The sequence below is a fragment of the Ceratotherium simum genome, chromosome X, assembly GCF_057802395.1.
Source record: "Ceratotherium simum simum isolate JZ-2026a chromosome X, ASM5780239v1, whole genome shotgun sequence".
NCBI classification, from domain to species: Eukaryota; Metazoa; Chordata; class Mammalia; order Perissodactyla; family Rhinocerotidae; genus Ceratotherium; species Ceratotherium simum.
This window is the reverse complement of record NC_141940.1, coordinates 122,207,111-122,235,103: the sequence shown is the minus strand read 5'-3', so window position 1 is coordinate 122,235,103 and position 27,993 is coordinate 122,207,111. Positions and strand designations below refer to the sequence as shown.

Sequence of the window (27,993 nt, the reverse complement as noted above, 5' to 3'; positions counted from 1 at the left end):
CTTCAAATCGAGAAACATGTAGCCACAGCGAACTTCATCCAGTCGGTGTTCATTTAGCTTCTACTTGCTGCCATGGTCTGTCAGCTTGTAGCCCACGTGGAAAACCAAACTGCTGTTCTAGAGAATATTCCAGCTGATAGCTTGTGCACAAAGCAGGGCCTGGGCCTCAACCCTCCTCATCTTGAACCCTGTGCTTTTTGGAGCCAACCTCCAGCAACTTTAACTTCCTTTGATTTTACAGAGGATCAAGAACAAGTTGATCTCTCATTCCTGAAGTTCAGCCCATTTAAGTAACTTTTCTTTGCACAGCAGAACTATTTTAGACGTTCATTTAGGCGAACACTAGATAATTCGTATAGCATAATGGCTATAGCAAACGCTATAGCGTATAGCAAACGCTCACCCAGGGGCGTTTTTGCCCTTGGGAGGTACTTGGCAATATGTGGAGACATTTTTGGTTGTCACAACTGAGGGGGCTGCCAGGGAGGTGCTATTGGCATCTAATGGGTGGAGACCAGGGATGCTGCTCAACACCCTCCAGTGCACACAGCACAGCCCCCACTGACCCAGCCATAATGTCAATAGTGCAGAGGCTGAGAAACCCTGGTCACATACTGTTGAGTAGTTTAGCAGCAAAGGGTCGAAATAAAACATAAATACAAAACCAGGATGGTGTCGTGGAAATGGCTTCGGACTAGCAGCTTAGAGACGTGGATTCTGTTCCCTGCCCCGTTGACTCACTAGCTGGGTGACCTTGATCACATCCCTGGACGTAGCTGAGTCTCAGCTTCCTCCCTTGAATGAGGGGATCTTTATGAGCTCTTCCATTCACCACCATTCTGTCACTGAGTTTTCTATGTATAACCACACCAGTTATTGTATATATATGTGTAAAATAATAGTCTCTGTTAGCACTTACATGTTTAACCAGAGATCCGTTATGTTCTGAGGCAGCCCTGTGGCTTTTTGGCATCTCTCTTATTTTGGTGTCTTCTCCTCTGTGTTTGCAAACATACCTTTCATATCCCCAGATACATTGTTTCTATAATTCACATATACAGGTAGACTTCATTCACTTTGTTCTTCATAATCACAGGTTCAGTGCTCCATGTTTACTCCTTTCATTCAAAAAAGAAAATACAAAATAAGGACCGAATTGCACATCTGTTGTTGCTTAGGCTTGCTTTCTCAGTGACCCCCAACCCCCATACCAACTTCTCTCTAAAGGTCGAGATACAGGAGTGTCAGTCTGGTTAAGCAGAAAACCCACACAAGGCCCAAGGGCCCTTTTGGGCCAGGAGAAAGACAGGGTGGGAGGGAGAAGAGCAGACTCAATTTCTGATCCTGATTTTTTTTTTATATTTCCTTCCCACTCTGAGGCCAACATTATAATGTTTCTAACTTAGACTGGGAGGTATTTCCTTAGGCTATGGTCACATACTGCCACCTGGTGGTGCATTCTTATATGACACTGCCAGTTGATTTGGGTGCTTACAAACTAGAAATAATTGATTCAGTGTGTGGATACTGCCACCTGGTGGTGCATTCCTATATGACACTGCCAGATGATTTGGGTGCTTACAAACTAGAAATAATTGACTCTGAGTGGATCCTGGGGGGTTTCCCAGAAGGTTGGGCTGGGTAAGCAGCTTCGGGCATGGACACAGGGTGAATAACGCTTCAAACGTCTTAGATTGGGTGGTATTTGCTTATGCTATGATCACGTGCTGCCACCTGGTGGTGCATTCTTATATGACACTGCCAGTTGATTTGGGTGCTTACAAACTAGAAATAATTGATTCAGTGTGTGGATACTGCCACCTGGTGGTGCATTCCTATATGACACTGCCAGATGATTTGGGTGCTTACAAACTAGAAATAATTGATTCGGTGTGTGGATACTGCCACCTGGTGGTGCATTCGTTAATGACACTGCCAGTTGATTTTGGGTCCTCACAAACTAGAAATAATTGATTCAGTGTGTGGATACTGCCACCTGGTGGTGCATTCCTATATGACACTGCCAGTTGATTTTGGGTCCTCACAAACTAGAAATAATTGATTCAGTGTGTGGATACTGCCACCTGGTGGTGCATTCTTATATGACACTGTCAGTTGATTTTGGGTCCTTACAAACTAGAAATAATTGACTCAGTGTGTGGATACTGCCACCTGGTGGTGCATTCCTATATGACACTGCCAGTTGATTTGGGTCCTTACAAACTAGAAATAATTGGCTCTGAGTGGATCCTGCCACCTGGTGGTGCATTCTTATATGACACTGCCAATTGATTTGGGTCCTTACAAACTAGAAATTGACTCAGTGAGTGGATCCTTTTGGGTGCTCCAAAGGGTTGGGTTGGGTAAGCAGCTTCAGGCATGGACACAGGGTAACTCCGTGCCTCCCTTGGTGCTTGTGGGAATGCCTGAGCCCAGAGTCATCAAAGCTTCCTAAAGTTGGCAAGGACCTTAGTACTGGTTATGTTACCCTGCCCCTCATTTATGTCGCCCAGGGTCCCGTAGTTCTCTCCAACTTTCCATTCCAGTCTGGCTAGGAACAGTGCAGTCCAGGTTTGACCTCAAGCGGGTTTTAGCAAGATAAAATTTTAGTAAGGTAAAATCAAAATTCCCCCAACCTCCAAAGCAAGCTCTAGGAGTGATTTCTTCCATTGTGTTTTAAATCAATCTGAGGGACGGAAGGTGGGACAGGGGAGTGGGAGATGGACTGTGATCTTCAACATTTTTTACATTTTTACTATGGTTTTATCTTCCCTGGATTTTAAAAGTCAAATGTCATAATTTAAAAACCCGTTCCAATTTTCATTTCCCATTGGTATTTGCTAATGTAACTCTGTGAAACCCTTGACTTTGCTCATTTATCTATTACGTTTTTATTATATTCATACTCTGTTTAAAATTGTTGGCTTAAATTTTGCATTTTTTTCACTTTATGCTTTTTTTTTTTATCTCTTTTTCTCATGCGGCTCGACAGAAACGTTCACTGTAAGTGACCTTGGAATTCTGCTTCCCCTTGTTGGTCAGGCTGGGGCACGTCTTTGTGCAGTGACTCACTGTATTTAGGATGGTCTGGATGTGGCCAACAAGGCCATCTCTTATAGCTTGTACTTTGATGTAGCTCAACAGTTTCCATTATTACTATCAGTTCAACATTAACATTCATCGTGGCTACTAAAGTTGTGTAAGAACTTTTCTAAAAGCTGGAAGTATTTATTTTTCTATGTATTTTTTTTCCCCAGACTGTTAATGGCTTTCATTATTATAATATGCCAGCTGGAAGCTTTGCCCACAATGTGATTTTTGTTATATTTTCTTCCTTTTTGTCAAGCAGTGTTGACATCCTCAGGTCTCGGTGTCTGTCTGTATGTCTGTCTTTAATGATTTTTGAAATGAGCATTTGAAAGATTTAGTCCCTGCTTCATTGACCTTGCTCCCCATGGTCCATCTCCTTGCCTTGAAGGCCGAGGGCAGATGGCTGGGGTGTGTAGCGTGGGATCTGCTGTGTGCATTTCTCTCACCCAGGGCAACTGCTGACCGTACTTCCCTCCATCAGCTCTGCTTCCGGTTGCTCCGTGAGTGCAGTGACTAAGCCTGGGATCACTGAGGATTAAGTCCTTCATCTCCTTTCTCTCTTCATCGACCTTCATTGCAGTGGGAGAGAAACTTTGTCAGAGTCACACGGTCGGGTTAACTGAAGTGCTTAGCATCATTGCGTGGCGGTTTTTCCCTAAAGAAATGTAAGGCTGTATCTAGGAGCCGGGCCGAGTGTCAGGGCTGGGAATGGACATAGTGAGCTGTTTGGTTTGCTGGGGATCATCAAACTGAGGGGTTCCATCTGCAATTCCAAGCTGGGGGCTTTGGGTCTCCCATGTGACAGAGGTGACGAGGAGAGCTGGAGTTGGGAGTCCCCTGATCAAAAATTCGAGAGCCAGTGTCTCCAGCCGCTCCAGATTGGAGCCAGTTTCTGTCCCTGACGGGGGAGGAGCCAGCAGTCCCCAAGGGTTGGCATTGCAGAGCTTTGGAACGCCAGCTTTTGTCTGTAGTTGAGATTGTGAGACTAAAGGCCACAGCCCCGTCTGTTTTGTCCACTGTGTAACGTGTCTGGATTTAATTGGTATGTGAATAATACTTTGGTTGAAAAGAGAGATGGTCATTGGTGGACTCGCTATTTCCCTCAACTTAAGGATGCACAGATGTCTAGATTTTCAGTTTATAGAGCTTACATGGCTGAAGAAAAGCACAGAATAGAGGACAGAGGGCCCCGTGTTGTCAACAAGGACCTTGTTAATAACTGAGAGTAAGGCTCAGTTTGGGGCGCCATGTTTTAATCCTGCATTCTAACCAAGTGCACCTCTCTGGGAAGCGTTGAGACTCTTGTGGACATAGTCACACTTAGCATGGGAGATGATATGCCTATTTTTGTTAAAAGGAACTTGTTGCTGTGAGGGAAGAAGGAGAAACAGTTGATGAAATGGTAGAAGGAAAAATGTCAGTGGTTATCTTTGGCTCTTGATTAAAATAGATATGAGATGAAAATAAGCTACCTCGTAATGGTAGCTTGCTAACCCCAGAAAAGCAATTCTGGAAGCAAACCTGGCTCCAGGGCTGCTGGGGAGGATACTGTAATTAGAGAGAGAGACTGTCAAGGAGATGTTTTCAAAGGCTGCGCCTGGTTCAGCTGTGTCCTCTAATTTGCAAGTCGCTACATTGTGTTAGGGTTTATTTGGATAATTTTTAAAAATTTTGTTTTCTGATTATAAGACAGTATAGCATATGTTTATTGTGTGAAATATGGAACATACCAAACAGCATAAAGAAGGAAATGAAAAATACCCCTATCCCACCACTCAGAGAGCGCAGCTGCTGTCTGCATTTGGAGTAACGTTTCTTTCCCGGTCTTTCCAGATGACAGTCTCTCCAAGTGCAATGTGAAGGGGCTTCCCACCATTTTATGTTCTGTTTACTCATTAAGGAGGTGAAAAGAGATTTATGACAGTTTAAAGAGCTTCTAAAGAAGTAGCCAGAAGCCTATTTCTTCAATCTTTCAATATTAAAAAAAAATTGAGTGCAGCATATTTAGACATACATGTGTACATACGATGGCGTGTCTCTGGAACACTTAGTAGCTTTGTATGTACTCTAACATAGAGTGTTCGTTTCTTGGCACCACGGTCCCCGGCCTCCCGTGCTGTCACCTCCTGACCCCAGTGTGTCTCTTACTTGTAGCAGTGACTCTTCGAGAAGACAGCGCCAAGAGGTTGGAGAGGAGGGCACGCCGCGTCTCTGCGTGCCTGTCGGATTATTCACTAGCGAGCGATAGTGGCGTATTTGAACCTCCAACCAAAAGGTTAGAAGCTGATCTTATTGTCCTCTCCCTGAGCAGCTGTCCCCCGGGCCACTGGTAAGCACGAAGGGGAGCCTGCCCGAGACTTCTGCACATTGATGCCTCGTGTGATTCTCCAGGGCCGTGATCTCTTTGTGGCTCCTGTCAACTTTGGAGATTAGGCCTTAACAACCCACAAAGAAAACTCCTCTGGCTTCTATGTGACGTTTGGAGGCTGGCCCTCATTCCATGGCTCTGGGACAACTCCTTGCTCTCTGGCCCTGCTGGGTTTAAGCCTTAAGCCCAGTAGAGCTGGAAAAGGAGAATCAGCCTACGAGACAGACCTGGTTTTCTAGAAAGGACGTTCATTAGAAATGAACTTCCTCCCTCCCTTTGCCATGACAAAACACCTTTTGGGATTCTGGACCTTATTTTGATTTGACATCTTTGATGTCATTGTTTCATGTCAGGTATCTACAAGACATTTCACTTATTGCAGACTTTTTAAAAGTTAGTTTTTGAACTTTGCCCTGAATATCACATGTGTTTTTGAAAGGTGTGCAAAGTTGTTTTCTCAAAAACAACGCTTTGTAGGCAGGTACCCAATGAGATTGTGTCCCGGATGCCAGGAACCAGCCGTGCCCCTTCAGTCACTGGAATAATGTATTTATTTAAGTCGCAACGTAGCAAAGCTCTTCTCTGTAAGAAGCACCCCTAACATGGGAGCGCTTCTGCCCCCTGCAGTAATCGGTTTGCTTTGGGTAACCCCGCTGCCTTTCCGGTTGTGCTCAGGAGTGAGGATGCTGACGAGTCTGCGCATGGAGACATGTGCGGTAACGAAGGGCCCCAGATCCACGTTGGATTTCTGTGAGTACAGAAGCCTCGTTCCCTGTTGCTCTTAAAGATGATGCGTAGATTGGGGGACGCCCAGCACCTCACACCTGCACACAGGCCAGGAGGGACCCCCTGACCTGGGTGCTGCTCCCCGGCCTGGATACCCCGAGCCTGCTTCAGCCGGCCTCAGGTCAGGGGACAGAGGGGGCAGGAAGGAGAGACAGGGAGGAGCAGCTCCAGCCGTGTCTTCCAATGCTGAGAGTCACAGCTGGGAGCTGTCGCCTCGTGGAGCTGGGGGGTCGGGGCTGTAACGCAGGGTGCACTGGAAACCCCCAGCGAAGTAGGACTCCTGGGGAAGTTGCAGCACAGACAGCGGGGCCCTTCCCCTCCTCCCCCGAGTAGTGACCAGGTGGTGTGCAACACGAGGCCTTTTGGTTTCTAACGGCAGTTTCAGTAAAGGGGGTAACCAGTGGTGTTCATCCAGCACGGCAGGGTGCTCACACCCCGGCGGCTTTCCTTTGCTCCATCTTGTCACTCCAGTCGAGTGTTCCTCAGTGTTGGCACTGTTGACACTTGGGACTGATCATTCTTTGTTATGGGGGCTGTGCTGTGCGCTATCGGATGTTGAGCAGCGTCCCTGGTCTCCACCCACTAGCTGCCAGTAGTACCCCCTTCACCAGTCACGACAGTAAAAAATGTCTCCCAACATTGCATGTGTCCCCTGGGGGGGGGGGCACAATCCCCCTTCGCTGGGGGCCACCACTGTAGTTCAATTAGAAGGATTTTTCCACTGTGGGGAATTCGCAATCTGTGAACTTGCATTTTATTTTTTAGGCACGACAGTGCCAGCGAATGTCTCCTCGTGAATGTGCTCCAGCTGAAGAACTTTGCCGGGCTGGTCGTGAAGGAAGACTGCAAAATGTAAGCTCCCAGGCCGGCAAGTGCCGAGACGTTTCCCTTCGGAGACCCGGTGGCTGTGTCCAGCCAACGATGGCCTCTCCCAGCCCTCCTCCACACAGCGCTACTCGCTGATCTGTTCTGCTTGGCAATTGGGGAGGAGAAAAGACTGTTTTGGAGCCTGAATTTACAATAAAACACCAGGGGATGTCTGTCTGAAATATAAAGGATTATAAGTTGTACAGAGTCTGCTTTATTAGAGGCAGACAGAGTTAATGCCGAGCTAGTTATGTGCTGCAGCGACGCTAGGTGCCGAGTGCCCGTAATCGGCAGCATTTGGGCTTAAAATGTCCATCCTGGTCATGGGGCTGGGTGGTGATGTGGCTACACTTGGCTCTGTGATCTCATGAGGTGCCTGAAGAGGCCTCGTCTGGGCTCGGGTCCATGTCTGAGGGGAGGACAAGAAAATACATGTTGTCACTGATTGGGAGGTGCTATCTCTGTGAGCTCGGCAGCTTGAGATGGCTGCCCGACGGAGGGGCCTGTGACCCAGGCAGGTGAGCACACCTGTGATGGTTCGTTCAAGCCCAGAGTACACTCCCCTTCTGTGAGTCTTCTTTATAAACTAGTCTTCTAAAGGCCTTGGAAGCAGCCTGGTTTTAAGTGGCTGAGGATTCACCCGTGGCTTTTGTTCACCCTGATGGGGTCCTATGCAGCATTCACCAGTGTTTGAACTTCTCCCGGGTGCCAGCTTCCCTGCTGGGGCAGACAGGGCAGGACACGCAGCGTGGGTGGCGACCAGTCTGCGAGGCGAGGCAGGCAGAGCTTGAAGAGTGGGAGCCAGGGGCCGGGGAGAGATAATGCAGATGTTTTCCCAAAAGATGGGGAAAGCAGAGCCTTAGTGTGACTCCCTCTAAAGTCCCAACTACTGACTTCCAAGTCTTCCTTTTTGTGAATGGGGTTTTTCCCCCTCATCTCTGGGGGCATGTACATTCTTTGGGCTTATTACTCCTAGTCGAGAGAAGGACTTTATCTGGAAGACTTGGAAATTCCGCCCATGGGCATCCAAAGGGGGAAATATGTATACGTGCACATAGTTGGTGCAGTTTATTGTACAGATCTGTCACTAAGCATGGCCTCTGTCTGCTTTTTCCTCCCTCTTTCTGGTTCCAGTCACATCCGCGTCTATTTGCCGCCACTCAACTCCAGCACACCGAACACTTACTGCTCGAAGGCTCTGGAATTGCAGGCCCCCCTGGTATTTAATGAAGTTTTCAGAATCCCTGTGCATTCAAGCATGTCAACGCTGAAGTCACTTCAATTATACGTGTGTTCAGTGAGTCAGCAGCTGCAGGAAGAACTGCTGGTAGGGCTCGCTGTCCCGGCCCTCCCTCCCTCCCTCGCTCCTTCCCGCTCTCCCCTCCTTCCTTTGCCCTGTGGCAGGGTGCTTAGAAATTATCGTAACGTTACGGAAAGAGATGATAAAACCAGTTATCTTGTCAAGTGTTTTGTACTTTAAATATATTATCTCAACTAATACTTACAAAACTCCTATGTGACAGCTTCTGTATTATCCCCATTTTCAGTCGAGGGAACTAAGTAGGGTTGACAAATTCAGCTAATAAAAATATAGGATGGCCAGTTAAATTTGAATTTCAAATAAACCATGGGTACTTTTTTAATATAAGTATGTCCCATGCAATATTTGGGATATACTTATACCTTTTTTGTGTGTGTGTGAGGAAGATCAGCCCTGAGCTAACATCCATGCTAATCGTCCTCTTTTTGCTGAGGAAGACCGGCTCTGAGCTAACATCTATTGCCAATCCTCCTCCTTTTTCCCCCCAAAGCCCCAGTAGATAGTTGTATGTCATAGATGCACATCCTTCTAGTTGCTGTATGTGGGACGCGGCCTCAGCATGGCCGGAGAAGCGGTGTGTTGGTGCGCGCCCGGGATCCGAAACCCGGGCCGCCAGTAGCGGAGCGCATGCACTTAACCGCTAAGCCACGGGGCCGGCCCTATACTTTTTTTTTTTAATCTATGGTTTATTTAAAATTCAAATTCACCTGGATGCCCTATATGTTATCTGGCAACCGTAGAACTAGGCAAGTCCGTAGTTTGCCTTCAGTACCGCAGCCATCCACTGCTGGGTCAGGACCTGGAAGCTGGGGTGGGATTTCTTTCCAAGGTGGAATTTTCCCGTTGGTCTTGCCTCTCATTTGCAGAATTAGAGATTGTAGAGTTCAGCCAGTCCTCTCTTATTTCAGAAATTTCTAAGAGAATCAGCAGCTCAAGTGGCAGAACGTGAGCCCGACCACCCCTCCAGGTTGTCCGTTCTCTGCCCTTGTTCCCCTTCTAGCACTTTCTGTTGGGCTGAAGAAGCAATCAGGAGCTGCCCCCATTAGGATCCTCTGCGACCACTTTCATTTTACTGCAGTCCTTTGAATGGCAATGAAACATTTTATATCCTTTCTGGTTAAGATTGAAGGGTCACCTTGATGTTTTAAAAGCTTCTCATGGGTTGTTAAGGTGAAATCATTCACTGCCTCTTCTGCTTTTTTTTTCACCCCCGTGCAGGGCATTGCTCAGATTAACTTGGCCGACTGTGAGGGCCCGAGCGAGCTGCAGCTGCGCTGGTACTCGGTCCAGGTGTTCACCAGCCCCAAGCCGCCCCGGGCCCAGGAGAGTGAGCGGGCCGGAGAAGGCGCCTCCTGGGACCCCGAGCTCGCCGCCTCCGGGAAGACGGTACACGGGCCTGGCCTACAGAACAGATCGCTGCTGCTTCCTGACTTTGAGACTGGCTTTTACTGGGGGAAGTCATTTCTAAGAAGCATCTGTGTAGACTTAGTCTTAGAACATAGTGGCGATGAAGGAGCAGAGTTTCAAGGGAAGTGATAAAAATGGCACGTATTGCTATATCTGGCCATTCCTTCCGTCCAGAGAACTGACAGACCTTTTAATGCAAACGTGTTCATGATCGTGATTGACACGTTGGTTGTTTTTCAATTTGAGCCCTGATTGCTACACAAACAGGCCAAGCTCCTGTCTTACTGCTAACAGCGGGGTGGATTTCTTCCTGCTGAAGAGCAGCCACCAGCCTGGCAGAGTGGACGCTCACTGTCCTGCTGTGGGGTGTGCACCGCGCCTGCTTTCCGCCATGCTGCGAGGAGCTCTTGGTCTAAGCTGGTGCTCAGAAATGTCCCTTTCCCCCCGCAGGACGCGGTGACGGTGCTGCTGGCTAGAACCACAGCACAGCTGCAGGCGGTGGAGAGAGAGCTGGCTGAGGAGCGGGCGAAGCTGGAGAGCACCGAGGAGGGGGTTCTGGAGATGGTGCCGAAGGAGGAGCAGGCCGAGGCCGCCTCCGAGAGGTTAGGGGGCTCAGAGTGGGGCTGCCCTGGGCAAGGGTCCTTCAAAAGTGCCAGGGAGGGGCTGGCCCAGTGGCGCAAGCAGTTGAGTGCGCGCGCTCCGCTGCGGCGGCCCGGGGTTCTCCAGTTCGCATCCCGGGTGTGCACCGACGCACCGCTTGTCAAGCCATGCTGTGGCGGCGTCCCATATAAAGTAGAGGAAGATGGGCATGGATGTTAGCCCAGGGCCAGTCTTCCTCAGCAAAAAAAGAGGAGGATTGGCATATGTTAGCACAGGGCTGATCTCCTCACACACACACAAAAAAAAGTGCCAGGGAGATGAAGCACATTTTCTTGGAGAGGAGGCGGCCAGTGTGTTAGTCGGCCCTGGCTCTTTCGGAGGTCTTTGGGTGCAAGTTGCATTTCTCGTCCATGCCTCTGTAGAATGTGCTGGGTGATTCTTCAATACCATTGCCCAGAAGTTGGGATTCTTGTGGGGAATTGAATGCTGATCTGGACAAGGGCAGTACCTTGACCTTGTCCCCCAGCTCTCTGGGCAGACTTTTTCCCTTTTGCTTCTATTCCAGAATGTCTCTTAAAGAGTGGGACTGTCCAGTGACTCTGCTCTGCCATGATTGAATACAATAAGGTCCCTTTATGTTGTTTTTTTTTTTTGAAACAGCCTAATCGAGATATAATCTCCCTACTATACAGTTCACCCATTGGAGGTGGACAGCTCAGTGGTTTTTGGTACACTCACAGAGTTGTGCCACCACCATCACACAGTTTTAGGGCATTTTCATCATGCCAAGAAGAAACCCCATACCCATTAGCGGTCACCCCCATTCCTCCTCCCTCAGCCCCTGGCAGCTGCTAATCTGCTTGCTGTCTCTCTGGATCATCTAAACGGAAGCATGCAGTGTCCCTTTACGTTTTTCCTGAAGCAGCCTATTGGTGAATCCCTGACTCAGTGTAGACCTGGCTGCAGCAGAGGAGTAATTCAGATGAGCAAGCTCCTGCAGTGAATTGGTTTCCATCTGATCCTTTCCAGAAGTCCTGTCATACCTGTCATACTGCTTTACTTACACGTTTCCCATAAAGAGCTTCATATTTGCAGAGCGTCCTGCTTCTTCCTATAGCTTTCCCTGGATTTATTTTAGAGAGGAATTTATTTTAGGGAGGGAAAGTGCATGGCAGAGGGGAAGGGAGTTTGGGCTCAGAGACGGGCAGGGAGCTGGGAGGGCCTCAGGGAGGAGGTTCAGGATTCTCGAAGCTGTAGCAGCTGCCGTTGGGTGATAAACACAGACCCCCTTCATGAAAGGCCTTGTAGCGTTGTCTTCCCTGGGTAACGTAAATGCCCTCTTACTATGAGGAAAGCACCCGTCTTCAGTCGTTGGAAGCAAATAGGTCCTATTGGCAACCTCCGCTGCTGTGCTCTGGGGGCAGCGGTGAACTCAGTCCCTTGGTGCACATTGTGTGGCCTTGGGCAATGTCTGCTTTAGGAGCTGGCAAGCCGACTCAGTCGACAGTGGCTGTAGCAGCTGCACCCAGACCAGCCCCCCGCACCCAGAGCCCTGTTGCGTTGGTGTCGACTCCATCCACGGACACACGTTTGCTGGCCAGACAGATCCTTACAGCCCCGAGAAGCTCCAGCCCCCACCCCTTAAGGTAAGTAGGAAAGGTCAAGGGGTTTTATGGAGCCCCTGACATTTTGCCACACAACACCAGGAGGGAGAGCGTGTGTCCCACATCCTCCATGTGACATGTGAGGGAATGGGCGGAGGAGAGGGACTAAGGGACACGGAAGCTGACAGGCTCATACCCACGGGTGGGACAACATGGCTTCCTTATAGACACACCAGGGGACAGTGGCTGTGGGGAAGGCGTGGTATAAAACGGACCGTGCTTTTGGATTAGGGCAGGATAGCTAAGGCCGTATTTTACCAAGAGCCGAGGAAAAGAAGTGACTGGCCTTAGATCTGTAAACGGCTTGAGACGGGCACAGCAGGTACCGTAGAGAGGTCTGTCAACTTTCAATTGAAAGAAAGGACATGGGCCGGCCCCGTGGCTTAGCGGTTAAGTGCACGCGCTCCACTACTGGCAGCCCGGGTTCAGATTCCAGGCATGCACCGATGCACCACTTCTCCGGCCATGCTGAGGCCGCGTCCCACATACAGCAACTAGAAGGATGTGCAACTATGACATACAACTATCTACTGGGGCTTTGGGGAAAATAAAAGGAGGAGGATTGGCAATAGATGTTAGCTCAGAGCCGGTCTTCCTCAGCAAATAGAGGAGGATTAGCATGGATGTTAGCTTAGGGCTGATCTTCCTCACAAAAAAAAAAGAAAGAAAGGATAACTACAACTAAAAAGGGTAGATTTTTACTCCTTCATATGCCATCCAGTGATGATCCATTCCCATCTTTGGGGCCACGTACGGCACAGGATGTTCCTGCGTCCCAAGGTATTAGGTGCTTGTAGCTTCTTGTCTCCCTCTGTGATGTTAAGCACAGCAAGGCGACCTTTTGGCCCTTCTGTTCACCTGATCTCAGTTGTGCTCGTCACCATATCTTCAGTGAGGAAATCTTTCATGTTTGCAGTGATAAATGTCTCAGGAACCCAGTGAGGTTGGGAGACACTGAATCAATGCTCTATTGAAACTTTGTCCTCAAACTGTTTAACTCATCACATTTTATCACCATGGCCCCTGCTCTCACCCCAAAACGCAAGTACTGAGAGAAGTGAAACCCGCCCCCTCGGCAGCTCCCCAAGTGCAGCGCACGAAGCACCTCCAGGGGAGTTGTTCTGGACAAGGCTGCCAGCAGTTGCCGTTGTTCGGCTTTCTAAGACCTTGAAAAGCATCGGCCCAAATCAGGGGGAGTGGCTGTGGGAGGCTGCTTTAGTGTGTCCTGCTCGCCCCAAATTTTAATTTTGAAACACTTCAAATATACCGAAAAGTTGCTAGAATAATACAACTAATACTCCTATACCCTTCGCCTGGATTCCCCAATTGTTAGTTCTTCACCACGTCTACATCCTCTTTCCGTGTGTGTGTGGGGGTAGGTGCTAGGCGTTGCAGATGCAACGGCGAAGAAAATAAATGGAAAGTCCTGCCCTCGGGGGGAGGCAGGCAATAGAGAGTCGATCAGTCAAATACAACAGTGTCTGAGGTAGAGGGGCTGCCGGAGGATGAGATGGTGGAGAAGCGGGGTTTGCATTTTTAGAAAGATGTACCATTTTAGAAACGGTTTCCACTTAGAAATATAAATTTGCATTTATATTTTAGAAAGATCAGGATTGTAAAATGGAACAGTTTCTATGGAAAACAGTATGGAGGTTGTTCAAAAAATTTAAAATAGAACTGCCATATGATCCAGCAATCCCACTTCTGGATATATACCCAAAAGAATTGAAAGTAGGGTCTCCACGAGGTATTTGCACACCCATGTTCATAGCAGCATTATTCACAAAAGCCAAGAGGCAGAAGCAGCCCGGATGGCCATTGATGGGTGAATGGGTAGAGAAAGTGTGGTCTACCCGCGCAGTGGAATATTATCCAGCCTTAAAAGGAGGGAAAGCGTGTCACATACTACAACATGGATGAATCTTGAAGAAGACATTGTGCTAAGTGAACTAAGCCAGTCAAAGCAGGACAAATACTGTATGATTCCACTTAAATGAGGTCCCTAGCATAATCAGATGCATAGAGACGGAGTAGAAGGTTGCATGCCAGGGGCTGGGGGAGGGGAGGAATGGGGAGTTGCTGTTTAATGGGGACAGAGTGTCAGTTTGGGAAGATAAAGTTCTAGAGATTTGTTTCACAGTAGTGTGAATATATTTAACACTACCGAACTGTACACTGAAAAGGGTTAAGATGGTAAATTTTATGTTATGTGTTTTTTTACAATAAAAAAGAAAGGTCATAGAAGCCTCCCCGAGAAGGCGATTTGTGTGTGTGTGTGAGGAAGATCAGCCCTGAGCTAACATCCATACCAATCCTCCTCTTTTTGCTGAGGAAGACTGGCCCTGGGCTAACATCCCTGCCCATCTTCCTCTACTTTATATGGGACGCCGCCACAGCATGGCCTGACAAGCGGTGCGTCAGTGCATGCTCGGGATCCGAACCCTGGCCACCAGCAGCAGAGCGCGCGCACTTAACCTCTATGCCACGGAGCCGGCCCGAGAAGGCGATTTTTGAGTAGAGGCCTTAAGGAAGGAGGCTCAGGGAGCCTTGCGCGGCGCTGGGGAAGAGCGTTCAGGTATAGGGAGCTGCAAGTGCGGGGGGGGGGGAGTGGGGGGCTGGCGAGAGAACCGCCTTGAGGGCAGCATGGGTCGGGGAGTCAGGGCTGAGGACAGAGGAGTGAAGGAGCTAGTTGTATAGAGCCCATTAGGGACTCTCAGTTTTCTCTGAGGTGGTTGGGAAACTGGTGGATGGTTTTGAGCCCTGGGGTGATCTGACTTAAGGCTTTTTGTTGATTTTTTTTTCCCCTAAAATAATTTTTTGACATGAAATTCACATAAAATGAAATGAACCATCTCAAAGCGAATAGTTCAGGGGCGTTTAGTGCCTTCACAGTTTTGTGCAACCACCACCTCAGTCTAGTTCTAAAACATTTTCATCACCCCCAAGTAAAACCCTGCACCCCTGAACAGTCACTCCCCATCCCCTCTCCCCTAGCCCCTGCAACCACCAGTCTGCTTTCTGTCTCCATGCATTTGCCTATTTTGGATGTTTCATGTAAATGGAATCATAAGTATGTAGCCTTTTGTGTCTGGCTTCTTGCACTCACCAGGATCTTTTCAAGGTTCATCCACACTGTAGCATGTGTCAGAACTTTACTCCATTTCATGGCTAAGTAGTATTCCCTTGCATTGGTATGCTGCATTTTTATTATTCATTCATCCATACATGGACATGTAGGCTGTCTCCACCTTTTGGCTGATGGAATAATGCTACTGTGAACATTCATGTGCAAGTACTTGTTTGAACACCTGTTTTCAGTTCTCTTGGGCATATGCCTAGGAGTAGAATTGCCAGTTCTAACTTCAGTTTCACCAGGATCTGCCTCGTTGCTGTGTTGAGGAGAGATTGAAGTGGGGAGGAGGTGTGGAGCTGAGGAGACGGGTGAGAAGCCTACTGTGCTAATCGGGCACGAGATGATGGTGACTCAGATGGAGGGTTGGTGACAAGTGGTCAAAACATGCTTCATCTCAAACATGGAGCCAACAGGATTTGATCTTGGACGGGGGATGGGGAATGGGAACGAGAGCAGAGTCCTGGATGACACGAAAATTTTTTTCGTGTAAACAAATGGAAAGTAGAGATCCTTGTAAGAGGAGGAGGGGTGTGTGGGGGCAGGGAACATCAGAAATTCAGTTTTGGACGTAAGTGTGAAATGCCGGTTAGAACTCCAGGTGGAGAAGGCAAGGACGGTTCATGTGAAGTTTGTTGCTTATGTTCTAGAAACAGTCATGGTAATAATGAACTACTGTCTAGGTTGATAAGGAAACCAACACGGAAGATCTTTTCCCAGAAGAAGTAGCGAGTCTTCCGAAGGAGAGGCCCAGCCGGAGAGCCCGCGGGGCGCCGTTCGTTCGGAGTAGCACAATTGTCCGTTCACAGACTTTCTCGCCCGGAGCACGAAGTCAGTATGTTTGCAGAGTAAGTTGGAATTCCTTTGCCACTGTCTGGAATATTTTCTTTTTTCCCCCTTTGTCGTGTTCTATTTTTTACTATTTATGCTGAAAGACATGTGTTTTCGCAAATAATACAAGAAATGAGCATCACGCATGTGTGGATGTGGAATCAGCGTGGTTTCATCCCCCCCTCACCCCGTGCACATCTGACTCTGGATTTCTTCAGGATTCTAATACATTTCTCCCCAGATCTTCAGTGTTGTAGAGGCATACCTCGTTTTATTGTGCTTTGCAGATAATTGTATTTTTTACAAGACCCTCCACCAGCAAAAAGGTTATGACTCGCTGAAGGCTCTGGTGATGGTTAGCATTTTTTAGCAAAAATTATTTTTTAATTACAGTATGTACATTGTTTTTTTAGACATAATGCTATTGCACACTTAATAGACCACGGTATAGTGTAAACACAACTTTTACATGCACCAGGAAACCAAAAAATTCATGTAACTCACTTTATTGTGGTGATCTGGAACCGAACCTGCAATACCTCTGAAGTGTGCCTGCATGTGCAGCAAATTGGGGTCAGGAAGCAGAGGGCATCATTTCTACATCAATCTAGGGACTAACAAGTTGGAACAGGGAATATCTTGAATTGGGTTGAGATTGGGAAGTCAGGTGACTGAGTGGTTAGAAGTCCTGTAGTGTGGCTCTATTAGGGGTCCCAGGGAAGACAGCAGCCTTGAAGACTTGAGGTGCTGAGACAGTGGGTTCTGACTCCCCTACTTGTAAATTCTCACCCCGAGGGTGACAGCAGGAGGTGCTGAGTGGTTCTCAACCTTGGCTGCACCTTGCAGTCAAGTCACTTTGGGGGGGCTTCACAAAATGCTGGTGCCTGGGTTCCACCCCCAAGATTCATCACTGGTTACATGTGGGGCTGAACATCAGAGTTTTGGGATGCTCCCAGATGATTCTAATGTTGAGAACCCTGAGATAGGTAGAGAGGGAGACCTAACCCGCTGTGGTCTTTGAAGATAGGGCAGCATGTTGGCAGGCAGTGGCAGTGTGACAGTGGCAGCACAGATGAGGATAGAGAAGGGAATTTTAAGGATAAGTGGTCATGACACAGTGGCCTGGAGGGACTGTTTGGATTGAGAAGAACTTTGACCCTTCCCATCTCTGAATGGGGCTTGTTGAAGAAAGCACCTTCCCTTGAAGAGGCTGCGAAGGAGCTGGCTCCGTTAGGGCAAAGCCAGAGTTAGATCATACAAGAGAAACAGACCCTCATATCCGTGCAGGAGACATCAGGAGTGCGGTGCAGGGTCCCTGGGCCCACGCTTGGGTTCAGTAATTTGCTAGGACTCACAGAAAAGCCGTTATATTCACCATCATGGTTTATTACAGTGACAGGATACAGACCAAAGTCAGCAGAGGGAAGAGGCGTGTAGGGCAGCATTCAGGAGAGACCAGGCGTGAGCTTCCAGCTGTTCTCTTCCAGTGGGGTTGTGTGGACAGCTCTTACCTGTCCCGGGAGTGACGAGTGACAACAGTCATGGAGTATTGCCGACAGGGAAGCTCACCAGAGCCTTGGTGTGCAGGCTTTTTGTGGGGTTGGTCATGTAGTATAGCTGATTGCCTGCATGGCTGACTCTAGTCTCCAGCCCCCCTAGAGGTCAAGCTGATGGCCCAGGGCCCCCCCATAAATCACATTGTTAGCAGAGACCGTGTGGCCTGGCCCGAGGTCCCCAGGTAAACAAAGACACTTAGGCAGGACATTCCAGGGTCACGTCCCAGGAGCTGGGCAAGGACCAAACCTTTCTTGGGGCAAGGTTAATCCTTTACTGCACAGGAGTGAACAGCGGGGGTTGAGGCCTCGGTGGCCCAAGCCACCTTTCTGCCATTTTCGAGCCCTGCTGCTCTTCTCCCCACAGAAGCGAGGTGTCCGAGTCGAGGCTGTCCTGGGTAGGACAGGGTCAGGCCCGGGCCCTCCCGCCCCATCAGGCTGCAGCCCTGTGGGGGCTGATGCTTAACCGAACACGTCAAGGTACTAGATCCAGGACCGTCCTCGCGTCCGTTCCTTATTCTAGACTCTTACCAAACCACCTCGGAGCAGAGTCAAGCCTGCTTATTGAATAGGATAGGGTGGTAAGGGAGGAAATGCTTCACTCCCCAGAGAAAGGGCTCCAGCTCATGTGCTGTGTTCTGCACCCTGCATGAAAGCATGCATTTACTGGCGACGCTTTTAGCGGCCTCTTTGTTTGTATATATGTGTATAGTGATCGGGGGGCATGTAAACTGCTGTCCCAGGGCCTTTCCTGAGTATTTTGGGTTAATTGGCATGGAAAATAAGGCCATGAAGGCAAGGAGTTTGGTTTTCACACAGATACACATTGATCCTGAAGCGAGAACCCACCACCAAATGAAATCCGTACTGTCTTAGCTCCCATGAAGAAGGCATTATTTATTTTTGTTTTTAAAAGCAGACCTTTTCGGGGCCGGCCCGGTGGCACAAGCGGTTAAGTGCGTGCGTTCTGCTGAGGCGGCCCAGGGTTCACCGGTTCGGATCCTGGGCGCACACCGATGCACCGCTTGGCAAGCCATGCTGTGGCAGCGTCCCATATAAAGTGAAGGAAGATGAGGCACGGATGTTAGCCCAGGGCCAGTCTTCCTCAGCAAAAAAAAAAAAGAGGAGGATTGGCAGATGTTAGCACAGGGTTGATCTTCCTCACAAAAACAAATAAAAGCAGACCTTTTCCCCTGACTGGCAGAGTGGGTGTCAGTGGTACTGGCTTGTCCTACTACCGGGAACGAGTCTCTGTTTTTGGAAAGCCGTTTTTTCCCAGCTCTTGCCAAAGCCAGAAATAGAGCAAATGAGAATGACTGATAACAAGTGAAAAGCGCCGAGGACAGTGGTGGCCTTCTTGAGCATCATGCACATTATCAGGACGCAGTTAGTATTTTTTTTTTTTTTAATAATTTTATTTATTCATTTTTTTCCCCCAAAGCCCCAGTAGATAGTTGTATGTCATAGTTGCACGTCCTTCCAGTTGCTGTATGTGGGACACGGCCTCAGCATGGCCGGAGAAGCAGTGTGTCGGTGCACGCCCGGGATCCAAACCCGGGCCGCCAGCAGTGGAGCGTGCTCACTTAACCGCTAAGCCATAGGGCCGGCCCAGGACGCAGTTAGTATTGACAGGACAGGCATTTTGTAGACTCCATTAGCCTGGAAGCATCACATGGTTTGATTGATAAGCATGAAGGAGGGTGTGGGGTTGGTTTGTTTCTTTGGTTTGTTTTTTTTGTCTTTCAATTTACTTGAAACTCCTGTGTAGGTTTTGTCTTAACTGAAACCAGAAGTCTTGGTAAAAGCGCTGACAGTCCTAAGTGCGTTTGAGTACCTGTGAGGAGAAACGAAATGGTCCAATTCAGAGTACACAGGGAGAATGAATATTGAATTTCTGAGAAAGTGCTTCTGAACATCATTCTTTTTGGTGCAGCTTTATCGTAGTGACAGCGACAGTTCAACACTGCCCCGGAAGTCCCCCTTTGTCCGAAACACTTTGGAAAGACGAACCCTTCGCTACAAGCAGGTGTGTGCCACATAAACTAATATGCAATCCATACTTACCCTGGGAGTTGTTTTTATACAATAATATTTTAGGTAATATTAATTAAAAGGTAGTATATTTATTTCCTTCTTAGGTATAATTTTAAAAGCACATATGATGTCAAATGTTACCAATATTTCTTAATTTCCCGAGATAATGTCATGATCTAAGATAATTCATGATCTTTACATATACAAACTTAATAAATTAATAAAATATATAAAAATAAACAGTCAACCATTCTTTTTTTTTTTTCTTTAAAGATTTTATTTATTTATTTTTTCCCCCCAAAACCCCAGTAGATAGTTGTATGTCATAGCTGCTTCTAGTTGCTGTATGTGGGACACGGCCCCAGCATGGCCAGAGAAGCGGTGCGTCGGTGCACACCCGGGATCCGAACCCGGGCCGCCAGCAGTGGAGCTCCCGCACTTAACTGCTAAGCCACGGGGCCGGCCCAACAGTCAACCATTCTACATAAGAAATTTTTTTTTTCTTTTTTGACAGAGGAGTATGTAAAGTTTAGAGAATTTAAATTTTTCAACATAGAGCATTCTTCTACATAGGATTGTTCTAGGTTTTCATTTCCTTTACCCACCAAGTTTTTTCTGCACATCACACCAATTTAGAAAGCTTTGCTGCTTTTAGTTTGTAGCAAGGATTCTTTTAAAGATTTCCATGTGGTGGTTTTATCTAGAGCAGCTGCTGACTGAGAATGGTAAGAAAATACATAATTCAGCTGCAGAAGTTATTTCTCAGTAGCAACACTGTTGACATTTTGGACTGTGAACTGGAGGATGTTGAGCTGCATCCCTAGCCTTGACCCGCTAGTTGTCAGTGGTACCCCTCCCCCTAGTTGTGACAACCAAAAATGTCTCCAGGCATTGCCAGGTGTCCCCTGGGGGGCCAAGTCACCCCTGGTTGAGAACCGCTGAGCTCTGCTGTGAATTCAGCAGTGCTTTTAAATGAATTCGTATTTATTAAGTCACATCATATATTTGCATTTAAATTCTGTGTATGTGCAGAATAGTGTTACGTGTGTGTAAAAAGCATACAGTTATTCAGTCCACTGCACATGCTGATGTGCCCATGGATTTGTGATTTTGCTGCACTAACTGCCATTCCCAGGGTGGTTTCCCATTGGGTGGGAAGTACTGCTCTCAGCTCCGCATACAAAATTCTTTCCTTGTCTTAGGACTTTTCTTGAAAACAGCAGATTTGGTTACTTGAGGCTTATAGAGGGAGGAGAGTGTTTGACAGCTTGCGTGTGTGTGCGCACCTGCATGGGTGTGTATGTATAATTTTTTAAACAAAGAACACTCATAGTTTATGATGTGCTTTTTCCCCCTTATACAGTGGATCATTTAAGATTTTCCATGTCAATATATTTTTTCAACTGTGTACAATGGATGGATTTTATGCTGGCCTTGTAATTTATTTAGTCAGTTTCCTCTTGTTATATATTTTGGCTTTTTTCTGTTATAAACCTTAGTTGGATCACTTTCGCACATCATCAGTTGTGCCTTTCAAATGTAAGTCAAAATGAAATTTCAGAACCAAAGAAAATGCACATTTTTTGGCTTTTGATGTATATTGTCAAATAGTACTTCAGGAAGATTATGCCCATTTTTGATCGTGCCAGCCCCATATGAGAGGGTCTATTTCTTTATACTTTTGCAAACATATAGGTTATCATTAAAGAAAACAATTTGTTGTCACTAACTTGATATTGAACTGGAGATTTAAATTAATCTTGCCCAAATCTATGTTTTTTTAACATCAGGCCGTGTGTAGAAAAACACCTCTCCAATAACTGTGATTGCCCCGTCTTCCATTAATTGTGGAAGAACCTTCTAGAAGGCCTGAGCTTGCCAGCCACGTGGCATCCAGATGCCTGGTTAGTGTGTGTGTTCACTGCTGCTGTCTCCTGCAGTCCTGCAGGTCCTCCTTGGCCGAGCTCATGGCCCGCACCTCCCTGGACCTGGAGCTGGATCTCCAGGCGTCGAGAACGCGGCAGAGGCAGCTGAACGAGGAGATCTGCACCCTTCGAGAACTGAGGCAGCGGTTAGAAGACGCCCAGCTCCGAGGTCAGACCGACCTCCCGCACTGGGTGCTGCGGGATGAGCGATTCCGGAGGCTGCTGAAGGAAGCCGAGAGGCAGGTAAGAGGCCCGGGGCCTGCTTCACGGTCCCTTTGGCTTCCCACGTCTGCCTGGTCACGGTCACTGCCCTTTGCCCCAGTGCTCTTGGATTCTGAAGTAAGCATTTCAGATGATAAAACTGTAATGTAAACGATCCAAGCGCTCATCTCAAGGAGCTGGGTTTCTTCCTCCATGGGCCAGGCACCTGGTCTGCGAGGTGGCACCAACACACATCGTGAGGCTTTGAGGTGCCTGGGCCAGGGGGTGGGGGCGCGGGGGCTGGAGGAAGGAATCCCTGGCCCTGCTGCCAGAATCCCCGTTCCTCGCTCCCTGGGTGCCCTGTCTGTGAGGCAGGACCCCAGTGACCCCGAGTAGCTCCTGTGAAGATTCCCTGGGGGGAGTGGATGGGGTGGGCCTCTCTCCCCTCTGGGTCCCCAGAGCTGGGAGTGGCTTCATTCTTCCTTAAAACTAGAAGTAAAAACGTTTTGTTTATCCAATGTTGCTGTTCCAGACAAGACAGACCAAACTCGACTTCCATCAAGAACAGGCAGCTGAGAAGATGCTAAAGAAGGCCTCCAGAGGGATCTGCCAGCTGCGCGGGCAGAACCACAAAGAGCCCATCCAGGTGCAGACCTTCAGGTAGGGAGAAAGGGAAGCCGCAGGCCTTGCTGTCCTGCTTTCTTTTTCCTGTCACTCCTTTATCATTACGAAAACTGAAGGAAGGATTGACACAAACCCACAGGAAGTTGAGAACAAAACAAGAATCCCCACTGCTATTAGCATTTTGATGTTTTCTTATCTTTTTTTCCTAGGCACTGTTTTTTTTCAAAGTGCTACTTGTAATCATAATGTAGGTTCAATTTTGCATTTAGCTTTTTTTAAGTTAAAATATCCTGTGTTGCCACATGATCTGTTACCTTTTTTGGCTATAAAGTCTCATCTAATAGATACAGTTTACCTGACTATTTTATAACCTGCTTCTTTCCAAATGTTTGCTGTTGTAAACAGCACAGTGACTTACATACACACACACATACACATACACACATCACCTTTGCCTTTTTAGTTAACTTTTGACTGAAGCATACTATACATACAGGAAAATGTGCGTATCATATGTATATAATAGTTCAGTGAATCGTCACAAACTCTACATGGCAAGCATCCAACATTATCAGCAACCCCAGATTTTCCACCCTAGAGTAACCACAGTCTTGAATTTGAATAGCATAGATTAGTTTTTCCTGTTTTTGCTTCTTATATGAGGAGAATTACATAGTTATACCTATATTCTTTTGGGTCTGACTTTTTAAAAAATTGAGGTGAAATTCACGTAGCATAAAATTAACCATTTTAAAGTGAACAATTCCGTGGCATTTAGTACAGTCACAGTGTTATGCAACCACCACCTTTATCTAGTTTCTAAACATTTCCATCACCCCAAAAGGAAACCCCATACCCATTAAGCAGTCACTCCCCACTCCACCCGCCCCCAGCCCCTGGCAGCCACCAACCTGCTTTCTGGCTCTGTGGCTTTGCCAATACTGGACATTTCACGTAAGTGGAGTCATCAGTATGTGGTCTTTTGTGTCTGGCTTCTTTCGCTTAGCATAATGTTTTTGAGGTTCATCCATGTTGTAGTGTGTGTCAGAATTTCATTCCTTTTTTTTTTTTTTTTTTTTTTGGTGAGGAAGATTTGCCCTGAGCAAACAGCTATGCCCATCTCCCTCTATTTTATATGTGGGACGCCTGCGACAGCATGGCTTGATAAGCGGATATAGGTCTGCACCTGGGATCTGAACCTCTGAATCCCGGGCTGCCGAAGCAGAGCATGTGAACTTAACCACTACGTCATTGGGCTGGCCCCAGAACTTCATTCCTTTTTATGGCTGAATGATATGTGCGTGACTTTTAGCCTTAATTGTTTTTTGTTTATTTTTGTTTTTTTTTTTTTTATAATTTTATTTATTTTTTTTCCCCCCAAAGCCCCAGTAGATAGTTGTGTGTCATAGCTGCACATCCTTCTAGTTGCTGTATGTGGGACGCGGCCTCAGCATGGCCAGAGAAGCGGTGCGTCGGTGCGCACCGGGGATCCAAACCCGGGCCACCAGCAGCAGAGCGGGTGCACTTAACTGCTAAGCCACAAGGCCTAGCCTTAATTGTTTTATACCCTGAATTTTCACGTCTGTATCATAAATGAACATAAAACACGATAACATCTTCCTTCAATTATGATTTAGAACTCCTTCATTTATATACGTTTATATATTCATTTATTTTCATTTCATTCATTTATTAATAAAGCAAATATTTACTGAGCATCTACTGTATACCAGGCAGTGTTCTAGGCACTGGAGACAGACAAACCCTTGCCTGCATGGGGCTTCATAACTTCTGTTAAAATTTAGAGGATCTGTATACAAACAGGTGTGTTGTTAGGGACTGAAATCCAATTGTAAGAAAAGCTCTCATTGATATGAGAGCCTCCCACCAGCTTTCACTACATTTATATCAGCTTCTAACCTGTCATTCTTTCCAATCCCAGGGAGAAGATAGCATTTTTTACGAGACCAAGGATTAATGTACCTCCTCTGCCCGCCGACGACGTTTGATGTCGTGCTTTGTACACATGAAGTATTTATCTGCCTGTTTTATTTTCATGAAGTTCTTAGACTAGCTAAATTTGTCTTTAAAATATTTGTGCAAAGCTATTAATATACACATTTTGTAAAAAAAAAAAAAAAAAAACACATCTATCTATACATATATATTTTATAATAGTGACGGCAACAGGGCTTGGTTTTCCCTTGTTGTGAAATTGACATCTCTGAAGACAGGTTATTTTATAAAAGATGAACTATCATGTTAAGAGTGTACAGTTTTTTTGCTGTTTTATTTGACTTAAAGGCTGGAAGACAGAAACGAAGTGAGTTCAGGCAAATTCACTGTATTGTAATTTATTTATAGTACTTTTTTTCCTTGAAGGAAAATACTGACTTTAAGATGTATTTTAAGACTGAAATTTTGTTCTTCAGTATTTGCCATGCGGTAGAATGGAACTTTGGGGTTGGTTTTGTTTCTGACACCCGAAATGCAAACACTGTGTGCTACGTTCCTCACTCGTGTCAGGTTTGCATACGTGCATTCATCATGTATGTTGTACACTTGCACGCTCTTTGTGTTCTGTTGAGATACATCTGCAGTGGTTCAGTCATAGTTCACAGGCCGTGTGTGCGGCACCGAGCTCCGTCTCCTGTGTGGGCCGTGCACTGACAGCCTCTCATTTCTGTGTTGTCTTATCACGCGTCTTTCTGTGCTCACCATGAGTCTGAAGCAGACCACAGAGCCCCCCTTGTCCTGGGCTTTCGCCAGCCTGTCCACGGTGGCTGCCCACACTGCCCGCCTTCACCAGACCTCGGGCAGCCCCGCCTTTGAGTCCACGCCATCTGCTCATGACCCACAGGGAGGGTGGTGGTGGAACTCCTGCTCCACTGCTCTGTCCTGAAGGACAGTGAGAAGAGGACTAGGAATGTGCATTTTCAGTGAACCAGTGAATCCGCTGATGGATATGGTGGTTACGACATAGACATGGTAAAGTTTGAAGGCACTTGTTTGTAGAAGGAAGCATGTGTGGGTAACTAGAATTACCCAGCGAGTCACTTACGGGAGAGTATTTGATTTAAATCAGAATGCCCCCCCTATACTTTACCCAATATTTCTTAAGAAATCTTAGAACTAGTTCATGAGGAAAAATTTTTTTATGTAATAAAAATATACCATTATTCTTTTAAAATGCCAAATGATATAAATATTTGCCTAATACGTATTTATTATATATGAAATGCACTCTCCTTTATGAGGCCTCAGAGAAGTAAACGAGGTGGTCACACAAAATGTAAAAGAAAAGAACTCTCTCTTCTAGATCTTTCTGCCCCTCCCTTGGAAATGCCCCCCTTTAATCAGCATCCCTCTTCTCATTAGTCCGTAACCGTCCCCCTTGCATAACCCGCCTTCCCTTTTACATTTATTCAAAATGAATTTTGTAGAAGCCTTTCATTGACACGCGACCTATCACAGACAGTGGAATTTGTCAGTGGTGGTAAGACGGAAAACTTGACGCTTTTGCACTGCTGTCATCTCTTGCTATGTATTTCTGCTTCTAGTCTTGCTTTTGTTTTTGTAATTTCTCTGTGTACATACCCACAACAAAGGTGGAAACACAAAACGTCGGGCCTTGCCAGAACCGCGCTGCAGCAGGCAGCATCGCTGAGCAGGTGGAGACAGTGGCAGGCCCTCTCGTGCCCCAGCTGTTGAAACGTTACACTCCGAGGAAGACCTGTCTGCTGCTGGCCTCGGGGGGTGTGGAGGGCAGGTCAGTTATGTCTCAGGTGCACGGCTCGCTGGACGTGGGCGAGTCCCCTGGACGCAGTGTCTGGGCGCTGCTTTTGAACAGCGGCCACCTGAAGCTCTCTAAGTGGGTTGGTGGGCTGAGGCAACTCTTCTGGCAACCCCTATTAAGTAGCAATGTGGGGAAAACCCACTGTGGGTTTTCAAATACAGTTCACTGCCCAGTATATACAGATTTCTGTTTGGAGTGCTTCCCCACCCCAGGGTTTAAAAAAAAATCCCACCTTTGCCTCACCAGAAACAAATGCAGCCCCTGCTTTGGTAGCAGTCCAAGGAGTGCTTGTGTTGCCACCTTTCCGACTTACTTCTGCCTCCCCGCGTGTGTCTGCTCTTGCACCTGAACGGGACCATAGTAAGCAAGGAAAGAAAAGCCAGACAGATGACGGAGGGAGAGGGGTGGCTTCTGTGCTGCTCGCTGTCCATGCCGGAAAGGGCACGTGGACAGCGATGGAGGCCACCGAGCAGGCAGGAGGACTCGAAACACCCTCATCAGCTTCTCATTCATGACTTGATTTTGCTGCTTCTGACTAGTTAAGACTGCCACCACCCCCCGCCGCCCCCCCGGAAAATATCCCACCCATCAAAAAAGTGAAGTCCTATCGTCTTAAGGGGTGTTTTCATCTTAGGTTTAAATTTGTCCATAATTGTGCCTCGTGATAAGAAAACTCTGCCGTGTTTTGTCAGCAATTGTAGTCTAGGGATGATCCAAAATCTGCCACCAGGGTTCTTTAGAAACAGTACACCTAGTAAAAGGGAATTGGGTCTTCACTTCATCTGATCACTCAATCGTCACCGCCAAAATGAGTAAGCTTCTGTTGTGGGAATAAGTTACAATCAGTATTCATCTCTGTTTTTGTCTCTCTGTGTAATTTTTATTGTTTGAGAGTATTTCTTCTATAAAATTAAACTAAGCTGCCTTAAGAACAGAGTGGAAATGTGTGATTTTTTTTTAAAAAAATGTAATTAGAGACTTAACTATATAATGCATATAATTTTTTCAACATAAAAATAGAATAGTAAAATGAACACAGATGCAGGCCTATCCCGCTTCACCACGGATCAGTTGTGGCTGATCTTGTTCTGTCTACACCTCCACCTGTCTCCCCTCCTGGGTTCTGAAGCAAATCCCATACACTTTCTCAGTTCAGCTGTAAATATTTCCGTATGTGTTGCTAAAAGTGAAAAATAAACATAAGCCCAATATCCTTATCACATCTTAACATTTAATAACTCCTTCAGGGCCGGCCCCGTGGCTTAGCGGTTAAGTGCGCACGCTCCGCTGCTGGTGGCCCGGGTTCGGATCCCAGGCGTGCACCAACGTACCGCTTCTCCCGCTATGCTGAGGCCGCGTCCCACAAACAGCAACTAGGAGGCTGTGCAACTATGACATACAACTATCTACTGGGGCTTTGGGGGAAAAGAATAAATAAAAATTTAAAAAAATAATAATAACTCCTTTATGTCATTAAATATCCAGAGTTCACCTTTCTAATTGTCTCATATGTCGTTCATTTGTTTAACTGAGCAGAAGCCAAATATCCATTTATTGAGATTTTTTTATCTTTTTTTTTGGTAACAGCTTTCTTGAGATAGAATTCACATACCGTGCAATTAACCTGTATAAAGGATGTAACTCAGTGGTATTTACTTTATTCAGAATTGTGCAAATATCACTACAATCAATTTTAGAGCTTTTTCATTACCCCAGAAAGAAACTCTCTATCCATTAACAGTTGCCCCCAATCTTCCCTTCCACCTGTCCCCTGGCTATCACTAACCTGCTTTTTG

At 46.9% G+C, this 27,993-nt stretch overlaps 1 protein-coding gene across 3 annotated transcripts in view; it reads left to right on the top strand.

The window, feature by feature from the left end:
• WWC3 (WWC family member 3) overlaps window positions 1-27,133 on the top strand; it is a 121,622-nt gene extending 94,489 nt beyond the window's left edge. For all 3 annotated transcript variants that reach the window (XM_087426549.1, XM_004435096.3, XM_087426550.1), the window contains 12 exons: window positions 5,245-5,365; window positions 6,134-6,208; window positions 7,010-7,096; window positions 8,246-8,438; window positions 9,651-9,818; window positions 10,290-10,441; window positions 11,920-12,085; window positions 15,917-16,081; window positions 19,551-19,643; window positions 21,592-21,819; window positions 22,310-22,437; window positions 24,344-27,133. In XM_087426549.1, the coding sequence (XP_087282675.1) occupies window positions 5,245-5,365; window positions 6,134-6,208; window positions 7,010-7,096; window positions 8,246-8,438; window positions 9,651-9,818; window positions 10,290-10,441; window positions 11,920-12,085; window positions 15,917-16,081; window positions 19,551-19,643; window positions 21,592-21,819; window positions 22,310-22,437; window positions 24,344-24,410 (1,643 nt within the window). In that variant the 3' untranslated portion in view covers window positions 24,411-27,133. The remainder of the gene's footprint in view (window positions 1-5,244; window positions 5,366-6,133; window positions 6,209-7,009; window positions 7,097-8,245; window positions 8,439-9,650; window positions 9,819-10,289; window positions 10,442-11,919; window positions 12,086-15,916; window positions 16,082-19,550; window positions 19,644-21,591; window positions 21,820-22,309; window positions 22,438-24,343) is intronic.
• The last annotated feature ends 860 nt before the right edge of the window (window positions 27,134-27,993 follow it).